Source organism: Scardinius erythrophthalmus, assembly GCF_964197995.2.
Source record: "Scardinius erythrophthalmus genome assembly, chromosome: 12".
Classification (NCBI taxonomy): domain Eukaryota; kingdom Metazoa; phylum Chordata; class Actinopteri; order Cypriniformes; family Leuciscidae; genus Scardinius; species Scardinius erythrophthalmus.
The window spans coordinates 36,395,773-36,410,571 of NC_138232.1; the positions used below are offsets into that span (position 1 = coordinate 36,395,773).

General features: G+C 38.4%; 1 protein-coding gene across 1 annotated transcript in view; it reads left to right on the top strand.

Moving 5' to 3' along the window:
• Nucleotides 1-411: 411 nt before the first annotated feature.
• The window catches only part of tmeff2b (transmembrane protein with EGF-like and two follistatin-like domains 2b), a 68,869-nt gene continuing 54,481 nt past the window's right edge, over nt 412-14,799 (top strand). Inside the window, exon 1 of the mRNA XM_081380678.1 lies at nt 412-946. Coding sequence (XP_081236804.1) covers nt 775-946 — 172 coding nt within the window. The 5' untranslated portion in view covers nt 412-774. The remainder of the gene's footprint in view (nt 947-14,799) is intronic.

The window sequence follows — 14,799 nt, forward strand, 5'->3', positions numbered from 1 at the left end:
TCTTTTGTAGGCTATATTTCCGCCCGGGGTAAAGGAAGTCTCACTTGCACTCTTGATCTTCGCTTGTGATGCTGAATTACACGGCTCGGTACCCGCTACACTCCATATAGCCAATCCGCGCCGCCGAAGCGGGTGCCCACCTCTCACCTTCATCACCATCATCATCCTCATCCTCACAGTCAGAGCCAGACACCAGCCGAACAAGACAGTCTCAGACAGACCTCATGTAGGAAGAGAGAGAGAGAGAGAGAGAGAGAGAGAGAGAGAGAGAGAGAGAGAGAGAGAGAGAGAGAGAGAGAGAGAGAGAGAGAGAGAGAGAGAGAGAGAGAGAGAGAGAGAGAGAGAGAGAGAGAGAGAGAGAGAGAGAGAGAGAGAGAGAGAGAGAGAGAGAGAGAGAGAGAGAGAGAGAGAGAGAGAGAGAGAGAGAGAGAGAGAGAGAGATACTTAAGCCAGCGCTTAGCATTATTTCCCCCTCAGAATGGAGTGATCAGCATGATCAACTAGTGGATCCGGACAGCTTTTTCAGGTCCACGCTTGGATGTTTATATCTTTTCATCTCAGCTTTGAGTTTCACCACTGCAACCGGACACTTCCACTTGTCAAGACAGATAGTCCAACCGCACCGGTATCAGAGCACATACATACATGGGGATCATCGCAGCATTGCCCGGAAGATGTGTATCACTGCTCCGCTGCTGAGATCTGTGTCGCCTGCGCTCGTCGTGGGATCGGATCCCTCGGTTCATGTCCCCGTGTCATTCCCGGTGAACTGAGATGGCTCTTTGCGCTGTGCTGCGACAGACACGCAGACCGCGGCAGGATAATTGGACACGTTTAGTGTTACTTACGACCTATTGCTTTTTTTGTATATTACCACTGAAAAAACTTTGCGCGTTCCCGTCATCGTTGAGCGACTGTCAAACACCCACCGGGTGGAACTGCTCCGGTAAGAGACCCGAACACGCTCCTCTGTTCGTGCACCTTTGCGCGACTATTCTCACAAGTTTGTCTGTTTTTAACGGGGTTATTAATTAATCATTGAGCTGGGGATTTTATTTAGAATAACTAAACACACATAGGCTAGCTTATTAGATGTTTAGTCCACCTGGAGTCTTGATCTGTCATGGGTCACCGTCACCCTAATACAAGTTGAGAGTTTGAGTTCTAAATTGAATGTAATGAGATAAAAAAGTAATACTGCAAAATAATGGCAAAAGACCTAATGGCATATACAACCATGCTACGCCATCAGTGTAGTCCGACTCACGAACGAATGACTCTTTTAAGGAATTGTTCAAAAAGACTCAAGGACATCACACGTTATCGATTTTACTCAGCTTGAATGAACTCAATGAAATCTTCAGAGTAGGTACTAAATCAACATTTGACTCACTTACTGAACTGCAAGGGATTTCGAAATTGAGCACGTCGTTTTGTGTACTTGCGAATCTGAAATTAAGTCAGTATTACTGACTGCAACATAGCCTACATACAACATAGGTAGTAGTCTAGTATTTTTGTAACAAATATATTTTAATTAATGACATTAGAACATAAAAAAATAGAATTCTGTAGGAAACACTGGGATCTATGTGAAAATCTTATAGATGATCCATGTCATTTTTAAAATTTCAACGTTGGTAGCACATCTCCTCAGGCAGACAAATAACTTGTTGTACTCTGGTGTGTGCAATGTCAAGGAAAAGAAATGGGGATGTTACCGCTTGTCACTAGGTTAGTACCCTCGAAGGTACACATTTATACCTGTTCAATCCCATAATGGTGAACATTGCGCTGTATTATTAGGGTGCATATTATTACTTTAATGTGCTAATATGCGTTCTTTAGGCACAAAGATGTGAGGGCGCTGCCCTAGGGACCAGCTACAGGTAAACTTGTTAGTGTGGATTGTGATCCTGAGAGGTAGCTCAGATTTTCAGTACACGTGCAACTTTGGAGTTACCAGCAACGATTTGTAACCGCAAGGTTTTACCGGTAAGCATTTGTGCATGTGAAATCTGTTAAGGCTATCATCAGGCCCCAAACAAGTACATCTGGTGCTGCTTTACTCCATATCAGGGGAGTAAATGTAGCACTGAAAGGGAGCGCTTGTCAGAGATACTTTGGGAACAAAGGGCCCTGCTGTGCAATTATGTTTCTCTTTAAATAGCTGTAGGGGGGCAACAGCCTACAAGAAATCTATCTGTTGCACAGACCTACAGTGGCCTATGTGAGATAATTCAGTGCTGAACCTCCTTCATAAAACAATTTACTCTCTACTTAGACACGTCAGTAAAAAATCTGATTAAAATGAAGGGAATTAGAGTACAGCAGACCTGTAAATTTGCTGTTGACATGTTCTTCTCTCCTCTCTCTCATTCTGTGTGTGTTGGGCTGGGCTCCGTCGTATCGATTCCTTCCCATCATGTAACCCCACCACAGTGCTGTCACAAGTGTCGAAAGCAGAGCTTGATAAAATAAGCTGTCAGATAGACAAGCTGCCAGATGGCTGGCTTGACTATATTTCAATGCAGATCTATCAAAGTCCGTTACACTACATGTCTTTTTGTTGTAAGCTTCTTTTCTCTTTGGCAGCCTTACACAGTCATGCACACTAGTTTAGGCAGGTTACGCCGCTGGTGAACTACTGAGGGCATCAAGGAGCTAATAAAGAGATTATTTGATTGTTTAAATGACCCATAAATGGTTGCTTGGCTCTCACAGAATGGTAAACTGCCAATCATTCCTCTTAAAGTGCCCCTATTATGCTTTTTTTAATATTACCTTTCATGTAGTGTGCAGTATAGCTGTTAGTTAATGTAAAAGATCAGCAAAGTTGTAAAGATCAATAGATTCTGAACTGCCGAAACGAGTCGTCAACAATTCCAGTCTCAATCCCGTAACATATCTACGTAGGTTTGTAACAAATTTGCATCATTTCAGGCCATCCATGGTCTTCATCGTCTACTTAGTACTTTGACCTGCCCTCAAATGTTGTCGACATGTCTGTTTTCTGCATTGCGTATCCACTTTGCATGCACATCCTTAGGATGAGGACTAACACTGGAATTGATACGGTAAAACCGACGCCATTGTTACTGTCCGTATCTCTGTGTACAGAATAGAAGTGCTGCTGAGGAAACCACTGGAGCTGAAATTAAGATATGGCAATGGCCGTTTCGTTTCTGATATGCGGTGTAAGCGGTAGACCAATCACAACAAACTGGGCCATCTGACCAATCAGAGCAGAGGAAGCTCTCAGAAAGGAGGGCTTTATAGAGACTGAATCCTTCATTGAGCCGTTTCAGACACTGTGAGAAAAGAGGTGATGTTCAATGTATGCTGAGAAAATTAAAGTGTTTTTTTTTACCTTGGATGCATGGAAACATCCAAAACAAAATTAGGAACATTTAAAATTGCACAACCCATATTTTCCAGTAAAAATGATACTTAAAACATGATGGATTTGGTTGAGAAAGATATTAAGACTTCTTTCTTATTCTTTCTTAAGACAAATTTCTTATTTTGGCATAGCTTGAATATCTCGTTTTATACCTAAAACAAGACAAAGCTATTTGCCAAATGGGGGAATAACAATAAATGTTCACATTAAAAATGTGTTCGAAATCTAGTGATCTCTTGGGATCATTCTCAAATCATGCTGTATAACATAATCATACGTTTTTTCACAAACTTGTGGAATTCATGGGGGACAAACCAAATTCTATTACCACCCAAATGGGTATGCTGATCATCTTTTTTTAACTTTATTTATTCATTATAACTATATTTTTTTATGTGATTCAGAAATGCATTGATTATTTTGATTTAAGGATTTTTTTTTCTTTCTGGAAAACGACACCAAAATACTGAAAGAGAAGATTTTTGCATTGTATAACTTCAGTATGGAGGAAAGCACCTGACTATTTTGGCCTTTCATCTGCAAATTTTTCTCTCCTTCAGACTGTGAAAGACCACAGGGATTAGTCTAATCCTGCACCTCAGCGCTTTATTCCTCATTCCTTAGACACTCGGTGCGCCGGAGCCTAGTTTGATTGCGTTTGTGTGTATGAGGGAGAGAAGAAGAAATAGAAAGACTATGAGAGTGGAAGGTCTTCGGGGAAAGCTTGTCTGAGCTCCTGGGCTAATGAGGAAGTTGTGGTGCCCTATTTTGGGTTTCTTGGGGTTTTCCGTTCGGCTCTCTCTGTTCTATCCCGCCTTTAATGCCATTATTGAGATTTAATCCAGTAGAGCACAGGAAGGATGCCACTACTCAGTCAAGAAAAATGAGCAGGAAGAGAGTTCTCTCCTCTATTTATCTCTGTTCTGCCATCATTACTTGGCTCAGAGGAGGCATGACTAGAAGATGTTGCAGGGCTAATTGAATGGCTAACGCAAGAGTGTTTGTTATAAAATAATAATGCCGCTTGGCTCGTTAAAGGAGAAAGAGCGAGTTGGTATTGAATGGTGGAGTGTGAGTTGTGTACCTGGAGGTGAGCAGGAGAAATAAAGGACAGTAATCAGAGACGTCCCCACAGAGTGCACACTCATAAAGCTGAGTGGTTAGGAAGAGCACCCTCTTTAAATATGCATGATGGCAGATGTTTCTGTTTTTCATTCTGAACATTGTTATTTCCTCTGTTCTACAATTCCTAAACACAGAAAACAGGTTACGTGCTCACACACCTGAACAACATGCAAACATAGAAGCTTTACCAGGGATTCACAATCTAAACCTGTAAATAAACAGAAAGGTTTCAGTCTAGCTATGATGTAAAATGAATAAGAAATATTTAAGATTCTTTACCTTTTCTAAGTTACTGATCAAAGAAGCAATCTTTTGTAAATTAAAGCATACCCTATTATGCTTTTTCATATATTACCTTTCACACAGTGTGTAAGGTTTTAAAGACCACAGTAAATGGAGTTATTGTTTGCCAAAAGAAAGAACCAATTCTGAACTGCCTAAAATGAGTCGTCAATAATTCTGCAATTCCTACATAGGTTTGTTACAAATTTGCATAATGCCATTGCCAGCATATAGTATTTATTGCGAACAATGTCTACTTTGACAAGCTCCCAAACACTAGTTGTACGTGAGGCCTGGAAGAGTTTGGTTTGTGTTGTTGACATGTCGAGAAGACGCTGTTTTCTGTGCGGCGAAAGCAAATCCACTTTACATGCAGTTTCAAAGGACGAGGACTCGGGCTCAAATTGATATGGTTAAACCAACGCCATCGTTACTATTCGTATCGCTGTGTATGCAAGGGCTGAAGCCTCCGGAGCTGGGATTTAGATTTGGTAATGGGCGTTTCGTTTTTGAAACGTGCTGTAAGCGGTAGACCAATCACAACAGACTGGGCCATCTGACCTATCAGAGCAGAGTAGGGAAAGGAGGGGTTTAGAGAGGTCGGATCATTAATTGAACCGTTTCAGACACTGTGAGAGAAAAAGGTGATGCTGCAATGCATATTATAAGAACATTAAAGAGTTTGGATGCATGTAAACTTATTATAGGAGACATCCCAAATTAGGAACCTTTAAAATAGCACAGTAGGGGGACTTTAAGTACTGTAGATGAAAAAAATCTACCAAAACGTTCATATTTGTTGAATCAGTTTGCTTTGACTCCTTTTGACCTGAATCCATCTATTATGTTCTTCAAATAATTACACAATTATTTGATGCATTTGCATCAAACAGCAGGCAATATATCTTATGAATCATATAATAAGAATAGGCAATATATCTAATATATCTTACACAAGTATTACTTGTATTGTAAGATGTACAATGGTATATCTTACTAATATGTGGTATATCCTAGGGCTGCGAAAGATTAAGGACATAGCCCACAAATTTGGATGGGGCTGCACAGAAACAAATATCAAATTCAATGCTTGAACAATGATCCCTATGCACAAAGCAATGAACACAACCTTTCTACTTCATAGACAGCCAAGTTTTATTAAAAGCAGCACCAGCGGTGATTTACCCTTTTAAAGTTAGTTCACGAGTTCACACTTACAAATCATCAGATAGAGTAAAGGAGTATGCGTATTTGGCCTGCTGTCCGAGCAGAGGGCTCCGAGCTCGGTATTTTGGACCGAACCCAGAGTACTCCCCCTGTATTCCTGGCTGCGGTAGGAACCAGCAAAGAGTGAGGAGTCGGGGTGGTGGAAGGATGCTGAAAACTGTATAGAGGCCTTCTCTCATGCTAATTGGATATATTTGTTAATTGCTGAATCTGATTGGAATGACGTGTTGATTGGATAGATCACTTTGTTAATGAAACATCATTTAATGTACATAATTAGAATAAAACATGAATTTGGATGATGGAAATGATAGGAAATTACAAACAGAACTGAAACAATCTAGTCACTGTTACTGGGGTGTATTTAACGCATACAATGTAAACTTTCTCAGTTTAAAAACACATTCACAAATGGAGGCCGTTTAGAAACGACTATGTTAAAGATCTTCAGAGGAGAAGATTCACAGCTTCAGTTTTTTTTGTGATTTGGGTGTAAATCTTGTCTCGATGAGATTTAATGCATGGCTTTAAAACGCAGTAAATTGTCAAATCACTTACTTTGTGTGGCGTTATTCTCAGTGACTCACACTTTGCATAGTAAAAGGCTGTTTGGCATAAGCTACTGGCAAAACTGTTTAAAAGTAAATAAACTGAGCAGATTTTGTAGAGAGGTGGTTTATTGCAGTCATGGCTCAATGAGTGCATTTACATGTCAATAAAATGCTGATAATTATCAAAATCAGCTAAACTTTTTGAGGTGATATTGCTGTGCTGGTGAAAGTGTGTTTACAATAAGTATACATGACACAATGCATAATTTTAAAAATATGAATCTTACTTTTGTCTGACTGAATGAAAATCTTTAGCATTGTAAATTTGGACTACCAAGCTTTTGTTAGTAACTATGATAAAAGGAGAAAGCTGTGTAGAACTTTGTGAACAATGAGCATGTCAATTTTGCCGTGTTTTAAGCGCCATTCTGTAGGCCTGAATTCACTGTGGGACTGATGATTATATCAGGTCGGTCAGGCAGTGATTTGGACAAGATTTGTTTCGTATTAAAAACAGAGATTTTCTAAAGCAAAAGTGAGTGAAATCACATGGATAAAAGGGGAAAATAACTTCCATTTGCACAGCTCATTGTCTTCTATCTCTTAGGCCTTGGTTTCCCTCCATTTTCAAAGTGGTAAAAAAGGTTGCTCTGCTTTGGAATGTGTGGGATTCATGTGGGCTCCTTAATTTGTTAAATTAGCACATGTAATTGAATTTTCTGCATTCTGGTAAAATAGTTACGACCCTTGAAACGTTTCAGATATTAATGTGTGTATTTTTGTCGGTGTGTGCTCTCAGCCATCCAAACTCGCATTGTGACGTGATTCTCCAGATAAAATCTTGAGCGAATGCGATTTGTCTGGCTACACGAGACAGACAGGAAACACTGTTCATTCGATCGGTACTTATGGGCAGCTGTCACATGCAGCCATATGGCGGTGAAACCGAGCTCGACTCCCAGGGGTTTTGGGTCGATCCTCCACAGGTGTGCCAGAAGGTGCGAAGTTCAGTCCTTATTAATCTTGTACACACCAAGGTTTTTCCAAGGGTACCTCCAAAAAATTCACAGACAGAGCTACGTCCTTCATTTAACACCAGTTCTTTTCCTGCTTGTCTATTTTTGAAAAAGAAAGCCAACGAGCTCAATGGTAGATTAATGATGAGTGTATAAATACTGCACTAATGGCCGGGCTATTCTTACTGGACCATCTGTTATGAGAGACAGGGTAGTGCTCACTTACATGCATTTGTTACCAACAAGGCTAGCGTCAACAACCGTCAGTGACTGAACCCAGGAGGCGTGACAGCCCACAAATCACTACTGAAATACTGAGATTTCACTGTATGGGAAATCTGTTTACTACAATGTAAAAAAAAATCGATCATTATGTATTATTTTCAAAAAAATACTGTTTAAGCCTTTCTACCAATTATTTTTTTTAATGGAATATTGTAGTTTTTATTCCAAATTATTTATCCTTGCACATCATTATTTTTAAATTTTTTTGTTACCCTCCCTTATGCAACAACTTCACTTCTCTTCTCTTCTCTTCTCTTCTCTTCTCTTCTCTTCTCTTCTCTTCTCTTCTCTTCTCTTCTCTTCTCTTCTCTTCTCTTCTCTTCTCTTCTCTTCTCTTCTCTTCTCTTCTCTTCTCTTCTCTTCTCTTCTCTTCTCTTCTCTTCTCTTCTCTGAATACGTGTTTACTGAAAAGCCTATCACATATATGTTTCATGCCGACTTTAATTCAGTGTTACTTACAGTTTCTTTGTTATTAATTGTGAAATTTACTAGCAATTTCTGGGTGAAAATCTTTTTTTTTTTTTTTTTTTTTTTCTAATTGTCAGAGATGTATGTAAAGCCTGTGCATTCACTTAATAGCGCAGAGAGAGTGTAGCCTTCCACACAGCTATGAATGGGTCACAATGGCCGACTGATTACTGACTTTTCAGTTGCATTGCTTTCATTAGCATGATGTTTGCATGCTGTGCTTTAGCCTGTTAGTTTATACAGTAAAATACTCTTGGAAAAGTTGGGTCTTTAAAATTGCAATGTAGCGGACTGTAGCTTCTGTATTGTGATGTACATCCGAGTGAAACTAATCATTGAAAAATAAAAAAAGTGTAGGACAGGACTTGGTTCCATCCATCGGTTATTTATTGGATAGAAGCAGATCTAAATGCGTGCTTTCAGTCCATTGTAAGAAAGGGACAAGGTTTTTGCAGTTGAAATGATGGAAGACATAGGGCATATGGAACCAGAGAGAAGTCTGTCATTTTACTGGAGGATAGAGTTATACCATTGTGATTAAAAAATACAAGGTAAAAAAAAAGAAGAAAGATATGCATGGATGAAATGTTTAAAATAGGTTGAATTTCCATTTCATGCTGACTTTAAGTACATCCCTTATGGCACTGAATCAACCGCCATACACATTCAGATTAATGTATTTGACCGTTGAATCGTGTCTTGTGCAATTTTGGTTGAAAATAGTTTTACCTTTAAAAAAATGTGTCTTAAGATCCCTGCATTCTCCATTCTCTACACAAGAATCTTATGTCAAAACCCTTAAAGGAGAACTCCGGTCAATTTTAACATTGAGCTAATTTTTTTGTAAATTTGGAGTGCTGTCAATACAGAGAACAACGACACAAATCGGTGTTGCCTACACCAGATGTGAAAGATATGAATAAAAATGAAGTTAATTCGGCCAGCGCTCATACCTGTATTTACATCCTGTTTTCGGTTGAAGTCCAAAGTAGTCGATTGTCGAGTTCACGCGCGTGATCATAGGTAACTAAACATATGCGCGTGAACTCGACAATCGACTACTTTGGACTTCAACCGAAAACAGGATGTAAATACAGGTATGAGCGCTGGCCGAATTAACTTCATTTTTATTCATATCTTTCACATCTACTGCAGTCAGATTCACCTGTGTTAACTCTAAAGGAATCACTCACATGACCTATGCACTTGGAATGACACATCAAGGATGTTAAGAGGGTAAAAGCAGGTTTAAAATATGCCCCATTGAAGTCAACAGGGTGCAAATTTTAAAAAGAGGATAACACGGTGTACGCAACACCGATTTTTGTCGTTGTTCTCTGTATTGACAGCACTCAAAATTGACAAAAAAATTAGCTCAATGTTAAAATTGACCGGAGTTCTCCTTTAAGAAATATGACCAATCATGGTCAGGTGAACCCAAAACCTGCATAATTGTACATGGTTTGATTAGTCGTGCAGACAATTCAATAACTAGCTGATTTTTAAAATACTGTATGTGGTTTTGTACATCTTTACTTTTACAAGATACCGCTGGTGTCATGAACAATTAGTTTGCCTGTTTAATTTAGTCCACCTAGACATTAATGGTCAAAATAGTTAAGACAACACGATAAAGCGATTTTGTTGGATTTCTAATCAGGCACTGAATAGAGTAAGCAATAAAAGTTCTTTCAGCCAATGGAATCGCTTAGGGGTCCTTTGGGACTAAATAAAAAAAAAGAAAAATTATATAAAAAAATATATAAAATTGGATTTCTATTTTTTCAGCTGTAAACAAGATGCATGTGATTGCACATTAAGAATTATTTTTAATGTTTCCTTTAGCCGACATCTCAAATATATTGCACATTACACTGTAATAAAATATCTCTGTTCATGAACACAACAGCGGTCTGGTAGCAATAACTCACATTAGTGTGAGCTTAGGTAATACTGCAGATGCTCGGTAGCTTTTGCACCCTGTGGGTTAACGATACTCAGTCCATTTGCATATTCATTTATTCATTTAGCAGATGTTTTAGTTCAAAGAAACCTTGCCCCGAGTTCATTAGCGCAACATATGCAAGCACAGATTTCTTGTGATGTGTTGTTTGTCAGCAAATGTTCTGATAACTCTGGTGTCACTTTTTGTAAACTTTCAGTTCCGTTGTTGTCATTGTATTTTCTATGCCACTTCCTGTGTGAAGTTCACTGTTCACCCAAACAGTGTAGCTAGCTAAACTACCACACTATCTCTTTCTTTAGAGAAAATTAGCTATGCTAAGCTCAGTTGCTGGTTACACTATAAACGTTCTCTGTAGTTTGCGATATCATGTAATCATATTACCAGTTAACAATTTTAGATGAGATAATATGGATGTGCAGTCTTAATTAATTCTGAGATGTAAAAGCCAACCAGGCTATGCAACCAGTGTTGCCTGATTCGCCAATGAAAGTTGGTTATTTTTAATGAGTCAATCAAAGTGACTTGGAAATGAGTCACACACAAACTCTAAAACATCTCACTTACACACTGAAATAGTTGGAGTGGTTACCAAATTAACATCTGACTCACTCGCAATTACTTTCAGTCATATTCGATTCCAAATAAGAGACGCAACATACTGTAATGGACAAATATGTTCCTCTGCTTGCGTACATTGACCTACAAACAGTATGTTGACGTCTAAAGCCACTCTCATTTCTGTTCAGTGCTTTACTCTATGCTATGCCACAATGTAATGTCTTTGAATGATCTTTATTGATGTTTTTATCTGCTAATATGTGATTAATTTGATTAATTCATCAGTGTATGTAACAAATTTGAATTGACTGACAGCCCCTTTTACATATATGTATATCAATGCTTATATATACTGTATGTCAATGCTTTTGTGCTTTGTTTTTTTTCACTTGCAAAGAACACAAAAGTTTTCCGGGGATGGAAAAGTTTTGCAAAGGAACACAATGTTTTTCTTTGGAAAGCAAAGGTTTTGCGAGCAATGCTAATTTGTATTAATTGTTATTTTTTAATTTTAGCAGGGGTATATATATATATATATATATATATATATATATATATATATATATATATATATATTGAGTATATATACCTCAAAAGTACTTATAATTATTGATCTAATCATTAAATTCCTTATGTTAGTTATAGTGCAATTCAAAGCACAAAATCTTGACAGTTGATTTTGCATGCGAAGCACTGAATCCACTGAATATGATGAATAGAAATGGAAGTGACCCCAGCACTGGAGTGCCACAACTCCTACTCTGAAATTCTCTATTTTGTTTGCAGTGTCATATGGTGTGTGTCGTCTTTCTGTTCCACTCAGCCTGCTTGTCTCTGGTTCATTATCATTCCTCACAGACTTACTTATCCTGAGACTTTGGCTGCTTGTCTTGTTTCAGCACCGCTGTATCACTCTGTGTCACCCCCCTCCCCCCCTCCCCATCTCTCTCTCTCTCTCTCTCTCTCTCTCTCTCTCTCTCTCTCTCTCTCTCTCTCTCTCTCTCTCGCACACACACACACACACACACACGCATACCCACTCGTTTGTCTCGGCTAAGTAGTCTGCAACATCGCTGAAGATGATGGGCTGCACAGCCAGACACAACTGATCCGGCAATATTTAAATTTTATGCATGTCTCATCTCAGCGAGAGAAATCATATCTCCCATCTGTGCTCTGAGCTCGCTCTCTCTCTTCCTGTATCTTATTTTCTTTCTCCACTCCTCATTAATTTGGGCTCAGATAAGTTTGTCTACATGAGTGTCATATATTATCAATATAGCATTTTTTTACAAGTTTTTTTTCCAGATCTCAAAATAATTCCAATAACCGCTATGCAAAGTCACATAGTGTTAGAAGGATCAAAAGAAGCTTACTAAGCTTAGATATATTTTTTTTAAATGATATGTAGGCTATTATGACATTTATATATTCCTACATAGATTTCATATTATATATTCCTACATAGATTTCATACATTCAAAAGTTTGGGGTAGGTAAGATTTAGTAAAGTCTCTTATTCTTACCAAGGCTGCATTTATTAGATCACATACAGTAAAACAGTAATACTGTGAAAAATTAATACAATTTAAAATAACCTTTTTCTATTTGAATATATTTTAAAATGTAATTTATTCCTGTGATGGTAAAGCTGATTTTATTTTAGCATTATTACTCCAGTCTTCAGTGTCACACACAGGTCACGGTAACCAAAACATTTCCGTCATTGACGGATAATTAGCAGTGACGGAAATATCTGAAAGTCGTCCGTCATTTTGAAAGATTACACTGAGGCTGATATATTGTAACTTGTAACTGTAATTCTCACTCCTGTCCACTTGGTGGCGAGTGCGCTCTTGCTGACTATCAAGGAATGGCTTTTCTGAGTTAAGTGAGATTGCTTACGAGCTTTTTTATTGACATCTTTCTGCGGTTGAAACACGGATTGAGCGATTCCAGTAAGTTGGACTGAATCTTTCAACACATTTTCTGATGTTCATTCATGTTTATTTCGTTCTGCAACGTAAAGAGAAAGGGATGATGGCGTTCACTCCCGCTGTGGTGCTACAGTGATCTCTCGCGCCACATTAAAGAGCGCCAACACGGCATTTGTTCTTTGAATTTTGTGATAAAATGGACAGAATTTGAAAGCTGAGACTTTTTGTCATATTAAAATTAACAAAGCACAAATATATTTGCGATTTATTGGACAAAAAAATCATGATGAAACCTGAAAAGTGACCCACAGTCTCTTTTAAACTTTCTCTTCATAAATAAATAAATGCATAATGTAGCATGCATACATATGCTTATCCTGTAAGTTCGAGAATAAAAATGAAAATGTGAACAAAAACAAAGCCTAGTAAATGTCTTGTCATTAAAATACGAAAAATTTTCCCGCTAAAAAATGTTCCTGTCCCGTCCCAATCCCGTGATTAAACATATTGCAACTTCATTGTATTTAAGGGCTATAGTGTTCAAAAATGTCCTTTGTTGAAAAAAAAAAATATATATATATATAAAATGCAACTTTTAATGACTTCTGCAGTCTCAAAATTAATATACCCCTTCATGGCAAGCATCTTACTTAGTAGAATGACCTGCTGCAAACAAGATGTATGTACACCAGCTTCTGGCAGCGTTTCTGAGGAATCTGAGCCCATTCCCCATGAACAATGGCCTCCAGTTCAGTAATATTCTTGGGTTTGCATGCTGCTACCGCCTTCTTCAAATTCCAGTGCCAGAGGATGCAAAGCAGCCCCAGAGCATCACGAGCCCACCATGCTTATAGGCAGTGTTCTTTTCAGCAAATGCTTCATTCTTCTTCCTCCAGACATATCGCTGATCTATAGGGCCGAAAAGTTCCAGTTTTGTTTCATTGCTCCACAGAACAGAATCCCAAAACTTCTGTGGCTTATTCATATGATTTTGAGCAAATTGGAGCCTACTTTTCTTGTGCTTTTGGGTCAGTAGTGGTGTACATATCGGAGTTCCTGTATGCGTTAAGTACGTTCCTTACTGTGCAGCTGAAACCTCAGTGCCTGTTGCCACCAAGTCTTGCTGCAGAACTTTTGCAGTCACTCAAGGATTTTTCTGAACCTGCCTTCTCAGAAATCTGGATTTAGCCGTTGATAGCTTCCTTTTTCTGCCCCGTCCAGGTAGTGTAACCACTGTTTCTTTAACTTTGAACTTGCAAACTATGTTTCAAACTGTCTCTAGGAACATTTAGTGACTTCGCTATCTTTTTCTATCCTGTTCCTTGTTTGTGAACGGTGATGATATCTTCTCTTAACTTTTTGGACCATTCTTTTGACTTAGCCATGTTTCTAACATGCAGTCAAACGTGACATTTAACAAACCTAGCCAGTTCAGATATTTCATGTATTCTAGCTCAAGCACACCTGGTGCAACTAATGAAGCCCTTGATTAGTTGCATCAACACCTGTTTTGCATATTTGTGCTGTTGTGAGGGATTCTATTCATTGAGACTGCAGAAGTCATTAAAAGTGGTATTTTCAGTTGAATTGGGGAAACCACTTGAAACATTTGTTGTGTTGAGCTATTTCAATTACTTTTGTGTGATTTGTTCAATGCAAACAGCTGAAAGCTAAGAGTCCCACATTTTTCAAATATATGATCAAAACACTTAAGTGCACTTTTTTTCACGAGGATCATCATTGCTCCATGTTGTAACGTTTATACAGTGTGACGTTGATGCTCGGCACATCCTGTTCTTTGACTTGCAGATGGTGGAGCTTATGAAATATTCATCTTGAATTATACTGTTCATCTTTGCGTTTACAGGGAGGAGCCTTTGAGTTCAATTTTGACTCAAGGCATTGTACAGTATGTAATAGTCAGATATGGAGGTTGTGTGTGAGGCCTTGGAAGTGTATTTAGCAATAATGAAAACTTAAT